Source organism: Pantherophis guttatus, chromosome 1 (assembly GCF_059756535.1).
Source record: "Pantherophis guttatus breed Tessera chromosome 1, ASM5975653v1, whole genome shotgun sequence".
Taxonomy (NCBI): Eukaryota; Metazoa; Chordata; class Lepidosauria; order Squamata; family Colubridae; genus Pantherophis; species Pantherophis guttatus.
In genome coordinates, this window is record NC_142063.1 from 254,541,937 (window position 1) to 254,560,653 (window position 18,717).

At 37.7% G+C, this 18,717-nt stretch overlaps 1 protein-coding gene across 4 annotated transcripts in view; it reads left to right on the top strand.

Moving 5' to 3' along the window:
• RSPO3 (R-spondin 3) overlaps positions 1-18,717 on the top strand; it is a 60,901-nt gene that overhangs the window by 28,141 nt on the left and 14,043 nt on the right. For all 4 annotated transcript variants that reach the window (XM_034418750.2, XM_060692214.2, XM_087882777.1 and 1 more), the window contains exons 2-4: positions 4,792-4,983; positions 6,878-7,024; positions 8,022-8,219. In XM_034418750.2, the coding sequence (XP_034274641.1) occupies positions 4,792-4,983; positions 6,878-7,024; positions 8,022-8,219 (537 nt within the window). The remainder of the gene's footprint in view (positions 1-4,791; positions 4,984-6,877; positions 7,025-8,021; positions 8,220-18,717) is intronic.

An 18,717-nucleotide genomic window follows, 5' to 3' on the forward strand; every position in this document is an offset into this window, starting at 1 on the left:
ACAAAAGGGAATCACATCTAAGATTATAGCAAATTCTTTTTTAAAGTGTCATTGAAGTGATCCTCTCATTTTTGTGAAAGGGCAAAAACCTTTATCTATAAGGGATTGATTAAGTGTCAAAACCAAATGGCATTAAGTTTTGCTGCTGAAATTAAATTCCTCCAATTCTTTCATATAATCTGCTTATAAAGTGCTAAAGTGAAAACCAAACAATCAGAAAAGCTCTGATTTATATTCTTCCTCTCAGTCGATACTTTTAGAAATCATTTAATTTATCTTTGCATTCACACTACTAATGAAAAATAAAATATGAGGACAAACTCAGGAATGTGTAGCCTTCACCACTGGATATCTTGGCTGGTGCTAAATGAAAGTAGTTCAGCAACATCTGGAGCACTGCATGTTTCTGTCACATGTATTCAGCAAATTTAAGTTTCAAGGCATATGATGAGAAGACCAGTTTACCTTGGAATGTATATTTTACCTGATACTAAATTTCCTTGCAAATTTAACATTGTGCTTGTAATGTATAGTTGGTTACTAATTTAGATTGGAGGATAAAAAAATTATCTCTTGTTTACAAATTAATAACTACATAAAACAATTGTATATTATATATCATAAGAAAATATTTTTAAGTGGATACGTTCTTACTAAGGGTAGTTCATAAAAAATACACACATGTCCCATTAATGTTCTTGAGGGACATTTCTGCAAGAGGGCTTCCTGTCATCTCCTGCCCAGAGTTGGAGTCAATTATCTTCATACTTTTTGGAACAGAAGCTTAAGTGATTTTTTCATCTTATTTCCACCTATGTCTTGTCGTTTGCATGATGCTGTACTTTTGCAGCAGTAAAATAGATAATACAATGGTGGGTACTGCCCACCACTTATTGGCCACTTTTAGCTACTGCCTTCTCTCCAATTCATTTTGGTGGGCAAGTAGGGGTGTGACTCATTAAATAACCCATTCGGTTATTTAATAATAACTGTGCACTACTATCCCCAAACCATGAATGTTTAATTCATGATACTCAAGTTTAAATTAAAACCCTTTTGCTGCATGTAGCTGAAGGCATATAAACTAGAAAAGATTTTACATGGAGAATTCTTGTTGGCTTCTTGGGAAAAAAAGGCTGTTGTCCCTTAGTCTTCATTTTTCTGTTTTAACACAAAATTCTGTGCTTATGCCCACATAAGCTTTTGGGCAATCTTGTTAAAAAGTAATATTATGGAATAATTTATCATCTGAAGTTACCAGTAAATTAGCTACTATCTCAATACTATGATGTTAATTCATATTTGCAGGATTTAGAGAGCTCTATTTAAGTTTTGAAAAGACTATTCTACAGTGGACGGAACTGTATGACACCAAATTCCACATGGTAATTTATACAGGCGGAACCAGAGATAAATTTCAACTACAAAAAACAAATTTTATTCCATCTCCTAGAATGACATTAATACTTTGATTTCATTAGTTGTGAAGACCTTTTTTAAAAAAATGATTGTTTTATACTTGGTAGCCTGAATCATTTTTGAGTCCTTGCTAATGGCAATAAATAAGTCCATATATTCTAAAGCCAATGCTATAGTCCAGTGATGACAAACCTGTCATACAGAAATGTCACGTGCACACACTCTTGTCAGGGCTGCGCTTCTGAAAAGCCGAACTTCCGGGTTCTAGCGCGCATGCGTGCCTGACAATCAGCTGGCTGGTGTGCATCCGCTGGCCGGTTTTTGGCACTGCTGTGCACGCAAAGGGATCGCGCTCCGGAAAAGCCAAACTTTCGGGTTCTGACGTGCATGCGCACCCGACAATCAGGTGGCCGGCGTACATGCACACCGGTTTTCAGCACCAGTGCAGCTGATCATCATGCTTGCATGCGCGCCAGAAACCCGGAAGTCAAACAGGTAAGGCCGCGCATGCCAGGTGAGATGGCTTCATGTGCCTCTTTGGGCACATGTGCCATAGGTTCGCCATCACGGCTATAATCCAATGCTAAACTTACTGGACTGAAACCAAGAAACAATTGTGGATCAGGTACCATGCGGTATAAGATCAGGATTGGGAAGCACCTGAAGTCTGTGATATGTAGTAAGTCAGTGTCATCTTTAGGAAGTATGACTAAATTATCTCTGCATTGACATATTGACTCTTGCACTCTTCTTTAATACTGAAGTATTATTATTATTTTTGTTTCGTTCAATTACATCTAATTCTTGGCGACTGCCTGGACAAGTCCCTGCAGTTTTCTTGGCAAGGTTTTTCAGAGGTTTTGCCTCCTTCCCAGGGCTGAGAGAGAATAACTGGCCCAAGGTCACCCAGTTGGATTCATACTGAAGGTGGGACTAGAATTCACAATTTCCTTGATTCTAGCCTGATGCCTTCACCACTACACCAAACTGGCTGTCAAAGTATTCATGTCAAATCTCAAAAACGTGCTCTTAAATGCATTCAGAAACCACTTCAAGTCTAAAGTCTAAGTAAAATTAAGTTAAACTTTTTAAAAAACATTGTATATTTTCTTCTTCTTAAGTGCACTATATGTACGAAAAATGTTATGGAGGAATAAGCATATAATAGTTTCAGACAGATATAATTGTGCCCTTCATGAAACATACATTTCACTGATTACATTGAAATTGGAATAGACAACTCTTGGTGATTACCTTTAATGAGTATTATGGAACAAGGAAGATAAGGGCTTCTTTGGTAGGACAATGATAAAAAGAGGATGTGGCTGCAGGGTGAATTTTTATTTTTTTAGGGTATTTTTTCCTAGTGTGAGAGCGTGTGTGTAATGTCTGGCAGTTTTATTTGGTTTGTAAAAGTTGTGTCATCTCTATTTTATTCTAAAACTACATTTTCCAGGTATTTTCTATTTAGAAGCAGCAAAAAACCGAAAACTATCAATGCGTGTGGTTAAAAATGAAATTCATTCTATTTTATCTGCTATTAAGATCCTGAAGAAACATAAATCTAGAAAGTATAAATTCACAGTTACAATATTAGATATCAGAGTCCTTCCATATTTTTGCCCTGCTACTTCAACTAAAGATATTGTATTATTTATTTATTTATTTATTAGTCCAATTTATATGCCGCCCTTCTCTGTAGACTCAGGGCGGCTTACAATGCATTATAGCAATACCCTGCATACTTTTTTTTGTATATACCTGCTTATTAGGGCTTTCAGGCCCCCCTAAGCGGTGTTGTTCTATACAAAGTTGGCTTATTGCCCCCACAATCCGGGTCCTCAATTTACCTACCTCGAAAGGATGGAAGGTTGAGTCAACCTTGAGCCTGGTGAGATTTGAACTTGCACTAATTGCAGGCAGCTGGCAGCTAAGTGCTAGCACATAACAGCACTTTAGTCTGCTGCACCACCAAGGCTCTGTATTAACTAAAGATAACAGAAAAATCTTATGAATATTTTTATTTTTAGATTTGATTGGTACTGATTGAGTGTTCATGAAGAATTCAGGAAGTCCTTACTGATTTTTCTTCATTTTCTTCATTTCATTTTTTTCATTTACCTTCCATGATTTGTGATGATTTACCGAACAAGAATTGTTTTAAAGCAGAATGCATGATATGAAAACAGCAATCACAATCAAATTTATATTAAAGCTGAACATGCTTTAGATTTTCAAGGATTTCATTCTATTGTAATAATCTGAATACAGAGGCAAAATGCAATAAATAAATACATAATAGATACATAAGACTATGAAATGGGAGCCAGTTTGTTGTAGTGATTAAAACATCAGGCTAGACAGGCGAGAGAGTTTGCGAGTTCCAGTCCTACCTCAGGCACTGACCTTGAGTCAGCCACTTTCTCTCATCCCAAAAAAGAAAGTAAGGGCAAACCATTTCTGAAAATCTTTGCTGAGAAAACTGCAGGGACTAGTCTATTCTAGAATTAGTAGACATAAACATAAGCTATGATGACTATGATTTAGAAACAACTAAATATTAATATTTATATAATACAGATGAATTTCTATAACATGTTTTTCCCTCTTTCCATACAGTTATTGGACCTTGCTATTCATATAAATTACAGCTGCAATCTAAATCCTTCTTGTTTAGGTCATTTTGTATCATCTGATATCAGTCTGATAGCAAAGTTGAGCAAACTTGTCTTTCAGAGATATTAAATTGCTGTTTAATATTTCAAACAGCTTAAGTACACTGCTCAAAAAAATAAAGGGAACACAAGCAGAAGACATCCGAGATCTGAATGAATGAAATAGCCTTATTAAATACTTTGTTCGTTACATACAATAGTTTTGTGTTCCCTTTAGTTGTTTGAGCAGTGTATAAACTACTGTATGTAAAGAACAAAGTATTTAATAAGGCTATTTCATTCATTCAGATCTCGGATGTCTTCTGCTTGTGTTCCCTTTATTTTTTTGAGCAGTATATTTCCTGGAACCAAGTTAAACATAAAGAGAGGAAAATTAAGTCTATACTCTGACAATGCAATAGAAGTCATTTCTACTTATGAATAATATGCATATTTTCTGAATACCATTGAAGCTGCAATCTACATATTGTACACAAATTGAAACTAAAGTAAACCTCATTATACCTAATATACAATTTATTTCAAAAACACTGACTTAGGACCAAAATATCTGCATTTTTGCTGTTTTTCTTCTTTTTGTAAAGACATTGAAATTCATTGTATTAAACTTACTAATAACAGTAAACAAATTTTGAAATAGGAATAAAAAGCTATAATATTGATAACTAATGATAACACTTGTGATTTTTCTTCTTAGTGCATCGCAATATGAGCCAAGCTTGTCAAGGAGGATGTGCAACATGTTCTGAATACAATGGATGCATGTCATGTAAACCTAGACTCTTCTTTTTCCTGAAGAGGATTCGCATGAAACAGATTGGGGTGTGTCTTCCATCCTGTCCTCCTGGGTATTTTGGACAACGATCCCCAGAACGAAATGAGTGTATGAGTAAGTTGATAGAATGTTGCAACCATTGCTTTCTAAATTTTGTTTAATATTTGGAAAGCTTTGAACTTTGGAAGCATAAAAAAACCCATGAGTTGCTGGTAAATTGATCAGATATGATATCAGATAGATAATAGCAGAATATGACTGCTCATTTGAGCTCACTTCAATAAGCTTCGTGCTATATATTTGTTATGATTTAAGTATCACCTGATTTATTCAGTATCCTCATATTAAATACCGTGTCTCTTCCAGGGTCAGCTTGATGACAACAATAAATCAAGGTTTATTTAGAATCTGAATCTAAAATACAATGTTTCAAAGATATTATTAGTGGAAACTTAATAAATCAAGTACTAATCAAGGACCTAAGCATTAATAAGTTACTATCTAAGATTTACTATTAAAGTATGTCTAAGAGTTAATATTAAATAATATTATTGTTATTTACATTTTGGATCCCATCTCTAGTAGAGTCTAATGTGTATTCAGGGGCTCATCTTCAGTCATCCCTGAAGTTGATACTGTTGCTTATAATAAATCCTAAAATACAACATAGATGTTACAATTAATGTGCATATATATACATGTGTGTGCATGTGTGTGCGTGTGTGTGTGTGTATATATATATATATATATATTGAAATGGGATAAAATATTAAAATATTTCTAAGTTGTTGACACCATAAAGCCTATGGTGGTTTATAAATATGTACAATTTATAAAATATTACCTTTACAAAATAACACAAATGTGGAAACCCTTCTTAAATTTGTCATTCATGCATAGGATTTTCTTTCCAAAGAATGAAATTCACCCATCTCATCTTCCCTGTATTTATTCACATCAGTTTTTCTCTTTTCTTTTTCTTTTTCTCTTCCTCTTCCTCTTTCTCTTTCTTTCTTTATTTCATTCATTCATCACATTTCTATGCCACTCATCTCCCCTAAGTGCCTCTGGGAGGTTTACAGTAAGAACATGTCTGTTCTTCCTCAAATTAAAATAATGCATGGAATATCATCAGTGTAATTTTATAGGAAAGTTCATTTTAAAAATATCAAAAATTAATATACATAATCTAAGACAAAATGCAAACCCTGATTTTCTCAGATATATTAGGATAATGTAAACTTTCAGAGATGTTTGATCACTCAATTATGTCTTCATGCACCCAGTTTTAGAAAAAAGCCAGTTGATAAGGTTTCATAAAGTTTTATTAAAAGGCATAATTTGATGTTTCTTAGGATTTATTATAAGTAACAGTATCAACTGCAGGGGTGACTGAAGATGAGCCCCTGAATACACATTAGACTCTACTAGAGATCCATAATGTAAATAATAATAGTATTAACTCTTAGACATACTTTAATACAGCGGTGAAATGTAAAATTTCTTACTACCGGTTCTGTGGGCGTGGCTTGGTGGTGGTGGGGTTAATATGACTGAGTGGGCGTCGGCCGAAGAGGTTGTAGAAAAAATGCTTTTAAAAGCCTCTGATGATCCCAGCTGTACCGCGCGATCATCAGAGGCTTTTTCTTTTACTTTTAAAAGCATTTTTTTCGGCCAAAGAGGTTGTAGAAAAAATGCTTTTAAAAATAATTAAAAAAAGCCTCTGATGATTGCACGGCTCAGCTGGGCAATGGGGGGGAGGGGGGCAGGGATTTTTGCTACCGGTTCTCCAAACCACCCGCCTCCCTTGCTACCGGATCGGTCGATCCAGTCCGAACCGGGAGCATTTAATAGTAATATATCTTAATAATAGACTATCACCATTTTCCTCCTACAATGATCCACACAGCAGAAACCATGTCTCATAGTCATTTTCTATGTAAATCAGATGTATTATGTAGGGAATCGAATATGACCAGGAAGTGATTGGTTATTTCTTGTACTTCAGAATGTAAAGCTGATTGTGAAGCCTGCTTTAATCAAAATTTCTGTACGAAATGTAAAAATGGATTTTACTTACACCTTGGAAAGTGCCTTGAAAACTGCCCTGACTGGCTGGAACCGAACAATCACACTATGGAATGCAATGATATTGGTAAATAAATTGTTTATGCTAATAACTTTATCCAGTAAACAATTCTAGGCGAATACTGTTTTGCTACTGTTGGCTCTCTGTAAAGGCATGCAGCTTAAAGTTAGCAGAAAAGAGCCTCAGTATAAAACACAGTATGTTTTATAAAATAAAAGATGTTCCTCTTTATATTTTATAATTTTGAACTTTAGAGGGATTAAACTAGAGGGACTAAAGTGAAAGAACCACTGAAAACCACAGGAAGTATTATTTGCCCAAAATATTCTGCTCCTTACCCATGCTAGGAGTGGTTTTGAATATAATATTTTATTATTATTTTCAGCCCAGAATTTCATGGTACATTTTTAGCTGAATTAAGAGGCCTCTTTGCTGGTGCAATGCAATGATATAGTCATCATCACATTATTTTGCTTTTCATCCTACTTATTGTACTGCTTTTTCACTGCCCAGTATATACAAAAGTTCCGGAAATCACAATGCAATTTCTTACAAGACAATGAAATTGTCTTTAGATCATTTCCCCACTAGTAACTCATAGTCAGCAGAGTTCAAACTTCTTCAGGCCACATATTAGTTATAAAGAAGTCCTGAAATTCTTGATTAAGAGACAAAGCTCTATTGATAGAACACTGGTTGTGTTCAAGATTTTTGTTTGTTTCAAAATCTCTGACTTACAGCCTCTTCTATGGTCCATAAAATCCTTTACTGTGATAAGGACAGACTTTATATTACTTCAGTGATTGCTGGGTGATGCTATAAAAAGGTTGCATGTCACCAGTGGGAAAATGAGCTTTGAACAAATAAGAACTGCAGCCATATTTGAGCAAATGAAAAATGTTCTTGGCTCTTGAGAAGGAGTAATTTAAGATGATACAAATTTATATAGAGAGATTTTTCCTGTCTATATTTAATTTACAGATTAAATATCTGGTGTACATTGAGAGGGGGGTATCTCATTGGTTATTCACCAATATTTATTGATATCATGTTTTTGTTACAGTGCATTGTAAAATTAATGAATGGAGCCAGTGGAGTCCTTGCACAAAGAATGGAAAAGCATGTGGTTTCAAAAGGGGAAATGAAACAAGGGTCAGAGAAATCCTACAACTTCCTTCAACAAAGGGCAAATTATGCCCACATACAAGCGAAACAAGAACATGTGTTGTACAAAAAAAGAATTGCCAGAAAGGAGAAAAAGGTACTTAAGATTATTATTGCCAAATAGTTTTAGCTAATAAAAATCAATTCCATATAAAGTTTATTTCACCAACACTTTTGTTGGGCTTTGATAAAGATAGCTAGCTAGCTAGCTAGATATAGATAGATATAGATATAGATATAGATATAGATATAGATATAGATATAGATATAGATATAGATATAGATATTGACATGATGTGTTGGTATTGTTGATTTATACAATTGCCTCTTCTAGCAAGCAAAAATAGTTTCTGTGTTTGCCAAAATATCTTAGAATTGTATTTTCTCTTTATACGACTATACAAACATGGTGCCACTAATTTAAATAAATAGCTTAGCATGCAGACTGTAAAAGAGTTTCCAACAGTTAATTGATGTGCCTTTCAGATATCTGTTGGCTACACTGGGAAGCAGCAGCATTTGCTATTGAAAAGTGTATGCTTTAATTTTTTTTCAACCTTTTAAAATATGTGCATTTTAGCAATGTTCATGTTTCTTTAATAAAATAAATAATTTTTCAGATTATAAGAAACACTGGACCATAAGACGCACCTAGGTTTAGAGGAGGAAAACAAGAAAAAAATAGTTTTTTTCCTCTGCGCGTCCCGTTTTTGCTCTCCCCGGCATCCAAAAGCACTCTGCAGGCTAAAAACGGGACTGTTTTTGGCCTCCCGAGCTCTTCACGCTTCCCGTTTTCGGTCTCCCCGATGCCTGCAGAGTGCTTCTGGATGCTGGGGAAAGCAAAAACAGGACACGCGGAGGGTTCAGGAGGCCAAAAACAGGCCCATAGACACAGACATTTCCACCCAGTTTTTTTTGGGGTGGGGGAATGCATCTTATAGTCTGAAAAATATGGTACATACTGCAAAGTGCCTTACATTTACTGGCTAAAATTCAAATTTCAAAGTAGGTTGCACTGAATGATTGCAGTAAATTAATATTGACTGTTTTATGATGTATTTCAATTTTATTTCATTACTTACAGTAATTCAGCTATATGAAGTTATCTTATTTGATATGCCTATGTATCTGCTTACAATTAATACATTTTTGTTAAATACTATTGGAAAACATGATGCGATCATGTGAGAACATGTGAGAAATACCATTTCTCACTTGACAATTGGTATAAGAGGAAGCAGATGTTCAGGATAAATCCAGGTTTAATCTTAAAGCATTCAGTGCCTTCCAGGAGACAGACTTTACGCATGGAAGGGCCTTTGTATACATGTAGCAACTCCTTCTGATGTACAATGCCACATTGGATTTCACTGTGTATAGAAGGTCTGTCAAACTGCCGGCTGCACAGGCCATGCCCACAAAGGCAAAAAACATTGCAATATGTCATGATATGGCCTGCGATGCGAGCGGGTTTGATACCCTGGTGTATAGCATAGGACAAAGAATTTTTTACTATTGACTAGTATTGACAATTACAGGTAGTCCTCGACTTATGATCACAATTGAGAAGAGAATTTCCGTTGCTAATGAAGGCAGTTAAGTGAGTCACACCAAATTTTTTTATTATTATTTTTTGCTGTTAAGCAAATTTCTGCAGTTGTTAAGTAAATCTAGCTTCCCCCATTGACTTTACTTGTCATAAATTGACTGGGAAGGTCACAAATGATTATCATGTATCCCTGTTGTAAACAGATGCAGGTTGCCATTTACATAAATTTTGACAACATGAATGTAGAGATGCTGTTATTAATGTGAGGATGAGTTGTAAGTCAACTTTTCAATGTCATTATAACTTCAAACAGTCACTAAATGAATGTTTATAAGTCGAGGATTACCTGTATACCTGTTAGGTCATCATCTCTGAGAAATAGATGTTAATAGGTAGTCATATCCTCAAAAGTTGTATTTGGAATGTTGGGATCTTGTGGGTTGTAATTTGAATCCAAATACTTTTTCCTGAAAGAATATAATTGCTTGCTGAATACTTTTGCAGTCAACCAAAAAATAAACAAGTGCATATCAGAAAGTGGATCACTACTGTCTTCTGCCATTCACCACAAATTTTTATGCATAACAGAAAGTTTGAGTGTGCCTATCATAAATTAAATATACTTCTCAATTTGAATAATCTCTGAACTAAGGCCCTAGGTTGAAGAAGATACTTCTTTGCTAAAGGTTGAAAAGGGAGAGAATTTTATTCTTAGACTCACTCTGCCATTTCAGCAAATCTAACAAGATTTCTTTAAACACAATATTTAAATATTTAATATTCACCGCATGAGGCTTCACCATAATGCTCAAAAACCCAGTGTGAAATGGCACTGTAGAATGTACCAAGTGCTATCTTAAAGGTGTAATAGAAGTATAGTAATAAAGAAAACGCTATCTTTCAAAAAGCTATTCTTTCTGATTTTATTGCTCAGAAACTATAATACTCCAGGAACATATGAAACCATTAATTCATTTATTATAGTACAGCAAAATGATATTCTTAAATGACAGTGCAAACATAAATAGAATAGAAAATGTCCAATTAACCTTCTGCCATTTGTAAAGCCAGGACAGAGAGTGGAAAGATAAGTACAGTATTCTTCTGAAATTCTGTCTGCATTTTTCCATTTCTATGGGTATTTCTCAGACTATGATGGGCAAGTATTTTAGTTTGGAAGGGGACTGAAGCAGCTTTTAATTCTGCAGACCCAAAGCTATCTCAGTTTGCCACCACAGGTGGGATTCTGGATTCAGTCTGTCTCCTTAGCGCAGGGGTGAAATCCAGCAGGTTCTGACAGGTTCCGGAGAACCGGTAGCAAAAATTTTGAGTAGTTTGGAGAACCGGCAAATACCATCTCTGGCTAACTCCAGAGTGGGGAGGGAATGGGGATTTTGCAATATCCTTCCCCTGGAGTAGGGTGGGAATGGAGATTTTGCAGTATCCTTCCCCTGCCACGCCCACCAAGCCACGCCCACCAAGCCATGCCCACAGAACCAGTAGTAAAAAAAATGGATTTCACCACTGCCTTAGTGGTATTACTGTGTCTACAGAATTTTCTACTTCATTGGAAGAGGACATCTTCATCAAGACAGAGAGACACTTCCACCCTTCCACCCCTAACAGAAGGAAATTAGGATAAATTCCTGTAATGTTTAAACCATGTCTTTGAAATCATAGGAACATTTATATAATTAGTATACGGCGAAATACAGTAATACAATAAAGACACTTTATTTTGTATATAGAATCCAGTAAAATGTCCTTTGAGGCCTTTCTAGCAGGGGTGAAATGCTCCCGGTTCGGACCAGATTGCCCGATCCGGTAGCGATGGAGGCGGGTAGTTCGGAGAACCGGTAGCAAAAATCCTTCCCCCCCACCCATGCCCAGCTGAGCTGCACAATCATCAGAAGCTTTTTTTAATGTTTAAAAGCATTTTTTCTACAACCTCTTTGGCCGAAGAGGTTGTAGAAAAAATGCTTCTAAACGTTAAAAAAAAAAAGCCTCTGATGATCAGGCAACTCAGCTGGGATCATCAGAGCCTTTTAAAAGCATTTTTAACAACCTTTTTACAACCTTTTAAAATGCTTTTAAAAGGCTCTGATGATCCCAGCTGAGTTGCCTGATCATCAGAGGCTTTTTTTTTTACTTTTAAAAGCCTTTTTTCTACAACCTCTTTGGCCAAAAAAAGGCTTTTAAAAGTAAAAAAAAAAAAAAAAGTTGGCCACACCCATCCAGTCACATTACCCACACCACCACCAAGCCACACCCACAGAACTGGTAGTAACAAATTTTATATTTCACCACTGCTTTCTAAAACACTCTTGAATTAAATTCCAATAGCCCAACCATTCATTAATGATACTATAACTGTGTTTCTACATAATGACAATGTGATATAATATAAACAGACTTAAATTATTAATATATGAGATGATTTTATTTACATCTACTCAAGACACGACCCAGATGTAGACATCATTAAAATGTAACACAAAGAAAAATAAGCTACTCATTTAGCGTTTCTTCAGAAACAACAAATGGGTAAATCTGTTCATTTTCCTCTATTTATAATCATAAAGTTTTCTAGTAGTAATTAAGATCTGAAGACACATTGTGAGGTCCATTAAAAGAAGAAAAAGCTGGAAGTCTTAAAAAGTAGTTTGCTCACTGTACTTAACTTTTATTGTTTCACGCTTATTTGTTAATAAGCTATTAGTTGCATTGTCACCTTTGTGTTAAATCATGATCATAGTACCGGATTTTGGCTTGAAATAATCTGCTGTGGTTAGCCAGTTCTTATTGTATTATAGTGATTGCAGCAGCAAGTTAGTGTGATGTACAAATAAGGTTGCATAGCGTCTTTGCAGATTCTTGGCTTGTTTCTGGTTGGATTTATGCCATGTCCACTTAATCAGAAGAGCAAGAGAAAAAAAAAACACATGAAAAAAATATTAAAAATGAAATAGGAATTAGCCAAACAAGTCCCAAAACAGGCTTATCCTTTAATTTTGGATTCCTCAAATAGGGTTCCTCAAATAGTGACTAAATAAAAGTTAACTAGAGGAACATATGAACTCATCCCAGTCGTTTCTGCAGTCTTTGCAATTTTTGTCCCTTTCAAATCTCACTGTAAGCTCCACCCTTTAGGGAGCAGGTTACATCATGATGCGTGTAGACTCTGACCCATGTTCACTGCTGACTCAGCCTATAAACAAAGACCTATATGCCATGCACCTGACTTGGCATATAGTGCTACAGTGGGAATACTACAAGTGGGAAAGTAAAGAGTTTATTTTGCCCTGAACTCTAATGCATCTTTCATAGCCCTTGGGATAATGGCAATATTGTACTTTGCAATCGAGAATAAGGCTGTTAACCCTTTCAGATATATTTATATTTATAAACAGGAAGATAAAATATTTCACTCCCAGAAAATAAATATATTTGTGTCAAAAAGGTTTGACACACTGAAATAAATAAGTAAGCAAGTAAGTAAGTAAAATACCTTAAGGATTCTGCAGCTGAAGCATATCATTCCTGCACGATTTTCTAGCAACAGCCTGTGAATCAGTGGTGGGTTCTGTCCGGTTCTATAGAACCGGTAGTAAAAGTGGCGGGAGGCTCCGCCCACCCACCCGGACATCATAATTGATGATTGACGACATGTGCTCCCGTTACAAACCCAGTAGTAAAGGTAAGTAGAACCCATCCCTGCTGTGAATGACAGCAGTATGGTTACAGTTAATCCTCTTTCTTTATAGTTATTCCTCAGGCTGTAGAGAGGATTCAGAATTAAAATGAAAGTAATTATTGTATCTCAGTGTTGACATTTTTACCTACACTGCTGGGTCATCATAACTTGGATCTGCAACTGTAATTCTACTACTATAAATGATTCATTAAGTATTGGGGTTTTAATTGTTTTTTTTTTTCTGCCAACAAAAAAAACTTACTGCATGTTTTTTTCCTTTCTCTTGCAAGGAAGGTAGCATATTTCTGCTTCATATGAACCACTTTGAAGTAGTGAGGTTGTGAGTTCCCAACATAAAGACATTTAGCTGAATTGGCATTATCAGCATGACTAAAATGCAACCAGAAGGGGAACAAAAAGAAAGGAAAATTATTCTATTGTTCTGGACATCCGTACACTTTACATATTATTAACTGTAATTTTAATCTCCTCAATAACCTAGGTTTCTGGGAATAATTACATCAGTGTTTAAAATACATTTTTAAACTCATAAAAAGCAAATGAATGAATAAATAGCACAGGAAATGTAATAGATAAAATAAAATCCATTATTCCAGTGGTCACTTAGGATCAAATTAAATATCCATTTATAGAAATGCCTCAGGATGAGGCAACCTGCCTTATGTGATATTACTTGCATGGATGCAATAATAATAATAATAATAATAATAATTTTATTTCTATACCGCCCTTCTCCCGAAGGACTCAGGGCGGTGTACAGCCAATTTAAAAACACAAGACACAACAATAATTAAAAATTAAAATAATTAAATAGATTTGGCTGATTTAAAACCCCAAAAATTAAAATACCCCAATTTAAAATTATTATATTGACAGCCCTGCCTGGCGGAACAACAGGGTCTTCAGTGCGCAGCGGAACACCCGGAGGTCGGAGATCTTATGTATTTCCGGGGGTAGTTCATTCCACAGGGTTGGGGCTCCCACAGAGAAGGCCCTCCCCCTGGGTGTCGCCAGCCGACATAACTTGGCTGATGGCTCCCTGAGGAGACCCTCTCTGTGGGAACGGACTGGTCGGTGGGAGGCTATTGGTGGCAGAAGACGGTCTCGAAGGTATCCGGGTCCTGTGCCATGGAGCGCTTTAAAGGTGGTAACCAACACCTTGAATCGCACCCGGAAGACCACTGGGAGCCAGTGCAGCTCGCGCAGGAGGGGTGTCACGCGGGCACAACGAGGTGCGCCCATAACCACCCACGCGGCCGCATTCTGGACCAGCTGGAGCCTCCGAGTGCTCTTCAAGGGGAGCCCCATGTAGAGAACATTACAATAGTCCAGCCGGGAGGTGACAAGGGCATGAGTGACCGTGTGCAAGGCGTCCCGGTCCAGAAAGGGCTGCAACTGGCGGATCAGGCGAACCTGATAAAAGGCCCCCCTGGCCACAACAGTCACATGCTCTTCTAAAGACAGCCGTGCGTCCAGGAGGACACCCAGATTGCGAGCCCTCTCTGTGGGGGGCAAAGATTCACCCCCAATAGTCAGCGATGGCACCTGCTGACTATATCGGGATGCCGGTAGCCACAGCCACTCGGTCTTGGAAGGGTTGAGTCTGAGCCTGTTCCTCCCCATCCAGACCCGCACGGCCTCCAGGCAGCGAGACATCACATCAAGGGCATCGTTGGGGTGGTCTGGGGTGGAGATGTACAGCTGAGTATCATCAGCGTACAGGTGACACTTCACCCCAAAACCACGGATGATCTCACCCAGCGGCTTCACATAAATGTTGAACAGAAGAGGCGAGAGGACCGACCCTTGTGGCACTCCCCATGCGAGATGCCTCGAGGTCGACCTCTGCCCCCCTGCCAACACGAACTGCGAGCGGCCGGAGAGGAAGGAAGAGAACCACCGCAAAACGGTGCCCCCTACTCCTAACCCCTTCAACCGCTGCAGCATGATACCATGGTCGATGGTATCAAAAGCCGCTGAGAGATCTAATAGGACTAGGACAGAGGAGCAACCCCTGTCCCGGGCCCACCAGAGATCATCCACCAACGCGACCAATGCCGTTTCTGTGCTGTACCCCTGCCTGAAGCCCGACTGGTACGGGTCTAGATAGATAGCTTCATCCAGGTGCCTGGGCAGTTGTCGTGCCACCACACTCTCAACAACCTTCGCCACAAAACGAAGGTTGGAGACCGGACGATAGTTAACTAATTCAGCCGGGTCCAGGGAAGGCTTCTTGAGGAGGGGCCTCACCACCGCCTCTTTCAAGGCGGCGGGAAAGGCACCCTCACTCAGAGAAACAGTTATAATCCCCTGGAGCCAGCCTCGTGTAACTTCCCGGGAGGCCAGTACCAACCAGGAGGGACACGGGTCCAATAAACATGTGGCGGCACTAATCCTACCCAGAACCCTATCCACATGAATTTTAAGTTTATAAAATGTAAATAGCAACCCTGAAAAAACTCCAGTATTTATGGAATTGCATAGATCAGGGGTGTCAAGGCCTGAGAGCTGGATCCAGTCCACGGGGTGCATAGATCTGGCCTGCTGGCCTGCCCTGGAAACAGCAAAGGACCGGTCCGAGTGCCTGTACCTGCCCGGGTTCTGTTTTCTGCCGCAACGGCCTCCTGCAGTCCTCTGCCAAAACAGAGCCTGGGTGGGCCATGCACAGTCTCCCCAAAATCCATTTTTGCTGGCAAAGGGCTGCAGGAGCCTGTCACGGCCAAAAATGAAGCCTTGACGAGTGATGTTGAGCTGGCCATGCCCCCCTACCCCCACGGCCACGCCCCACGCCCTCCTGACATCTAACACAACCCTGATGCGGCCCTCAATGAAATTGAGTTTGACACCCCTGGCATAGATGGAAGAGTTGATTAGACAAAAACTGTTTCTCCCCAACTGCTTTTTGCATTAACTGTGTCAGGCTGCTAATCTGTCTTAATACAACTGAGTCAGAATATTCATCCTTCTTGTCTAATGCAACTTTCTTACCCAGTAATCATCCATGACTGTAATAATAAATTTACACTATTTCTATAACAAAACTGATCCTTCAGTTTTCTTCTCCTTTGAAAATGCTTCCTGTTTCATTCCCTTTTTCTCAGCTTGAGAATTTCTTTCACATTTCTTTGATATTATTGATTTTTTTGTTATTGCCACAAAGTAGATATTTGTCCATTACTCTGTAGGCACTCTGCTCTGGAGAGGAGTTCAAAACAGAGAGTTCTGCTTGATGTCTTTCTTCTTGGGCTTCTTTGAAGTGTGCCAGAGTATATTGGCTATTGGAGAGATGATTGTACACTGATAGAAACTCAGGTCTATCTTTTAACTACTTAATCTATCACAATTCCACTAACATTTCTCTTGAAGTTTTTAATATTGTTGGAAGAAATGTCCATCTGGGTTCAGTACCAAGTGGGAAGAAAGACAGTGGAAACATGGAGGTTGATTGGAAAGATGGTTTAATGGTGGACAGGACCACATGGTTTGAGATCCTGGGCAATTGAGCACATGGGTGAAAGAGAGAGATTTATACCCTCTCTTGGGCTTTGCTTCCTGTTCCTTTGAAAGAAATGTATTCTGATTGGTTGTCAAACTCTGATCATGAGAATGCTTAATACAAATAGCTTTTTCGTGATGATTCTCAATGTCATTGAGAAAATTGAACTTTGCAAATTTAGAATTTCCTCATGCATACTGGTGTGAAAAGATGCCAGTGAAAAACAGGAACAAGAAAAGGGGTTAATTTGATGTCTTACACTAGTGTAACAGGGTAGCATCAGTATTTAATGTTTCATTACATTTTGTAAAGTAGGATTTTACCCACCTTCCTTTTTAGAAGTTCATGAGTGATGTGGTTTAATAAACAGTTATTTTAGCAACTTTTAATAATGAAGAACTGGTTGAATGTTTTAGGACAGTCTAACTATTCACAGTCTAGGTGTGAAATGTAAATTAGACACAAAATAATGTCATTAAGTATCTTCCTCTCTGACTTTGGTTGAATTCAAAAAAGAGCTAAGTATCCTAAGGACTTTATTAGCATTTGAATGGGAAATTGCTAGGACATCCCAGGGCTGTAGGATAGATGGAGATATGAAAAAACATCCTTGAAAACATTTGTACATTGCTACCAAGAAAATGGATATTTTTATGTAATTGCCAGAGTTAAGCTCAACTTGGGGAGGTCTTTACATCTGGGGCACATAATTTTTGGTTTTGTATCTGATCTGCTTCAGCAGAAGTAAAAGATCCTCTTGGTAAATTGATGGTGCCCCTATGATGCAGGAGTAGTGGAATCTACAATTCATACTTTGTTACATTGCCAGGTCCATAGGGACATTTGTTTGAAGTTGATCTTCCCTCTCTCTAAATTCCTCTGCTTTCTAAATTCCCATTATCTACTAACTAGAAAATACAGACAATTCTGTGTCCTTAAATATTGTGTCCTTAAATATTGCTTAGTTTTTGTGATACAGAGTGTCAACTCTATCCTCCTACTGTGTTTCGCCGAAAATAAGACCCTGTCTTACATTTTTTTGAACCCTGAAATAAGTGCTTGGCCTTATCGCCATGCGCTCAAAACCTCGATTGGGCTTATTATCAGGGGATGTCTTATTCTTCAATGTACTGCCTTGAGACTCCAAAGTGTGGGTATTGCTCCACCTTTGTGGGGGTCCTTGGTCCTCTCTGAGTTTGATTGTTTGCTTGCAGACATTTCATTACCAAACCTAGGTAACACCATCAATACAGAAAGGAGTGGGGATTGCTTTCATTTTATAGATTAGTAGCTTGCCCTTTCAGTCTCGGTGAGAGTGGTCTTGGTGGTTCTTTGATTAGGCTGTTGTTTACTGTGTTTGTTATAGCTTTATAGTTTGCAAAATTGTATTTGGAACTTTTTGAAGGTTCCTCTTCTTGTACCTTCATTATATGTGATAGAGTGCCTGTCAGAGCCATCATCAAGATTCACTTTTGGGAAAGATGTGGATGATACACTTGGTACCCAATGCTGTTCCACATCCTTCCACTGATCCCTCTTCTATCTATTCCAAGAAAAGGGAAATTGCATATATCCTTCTCAGAGTAAGTAAAAAGGCAGTTCCTGTACTACCTTATTGCATTCATTGGTTCTTTAAGGAAATAAGTAAGTAAGTAAGCAACAGAATGGCTAGGAAGTGTGGCAGCACAATAGAAGAGCTTTCTAGGAAGGGTTCTGGAAAAGACAAACCAAAGTCTAACAACTATAGAATAATAATTTCTATTAGAAACACTCTTTTTTTGTAGTACTGTAAACAATATTGTAAAACACAATCAGATAATACATATAATATACAC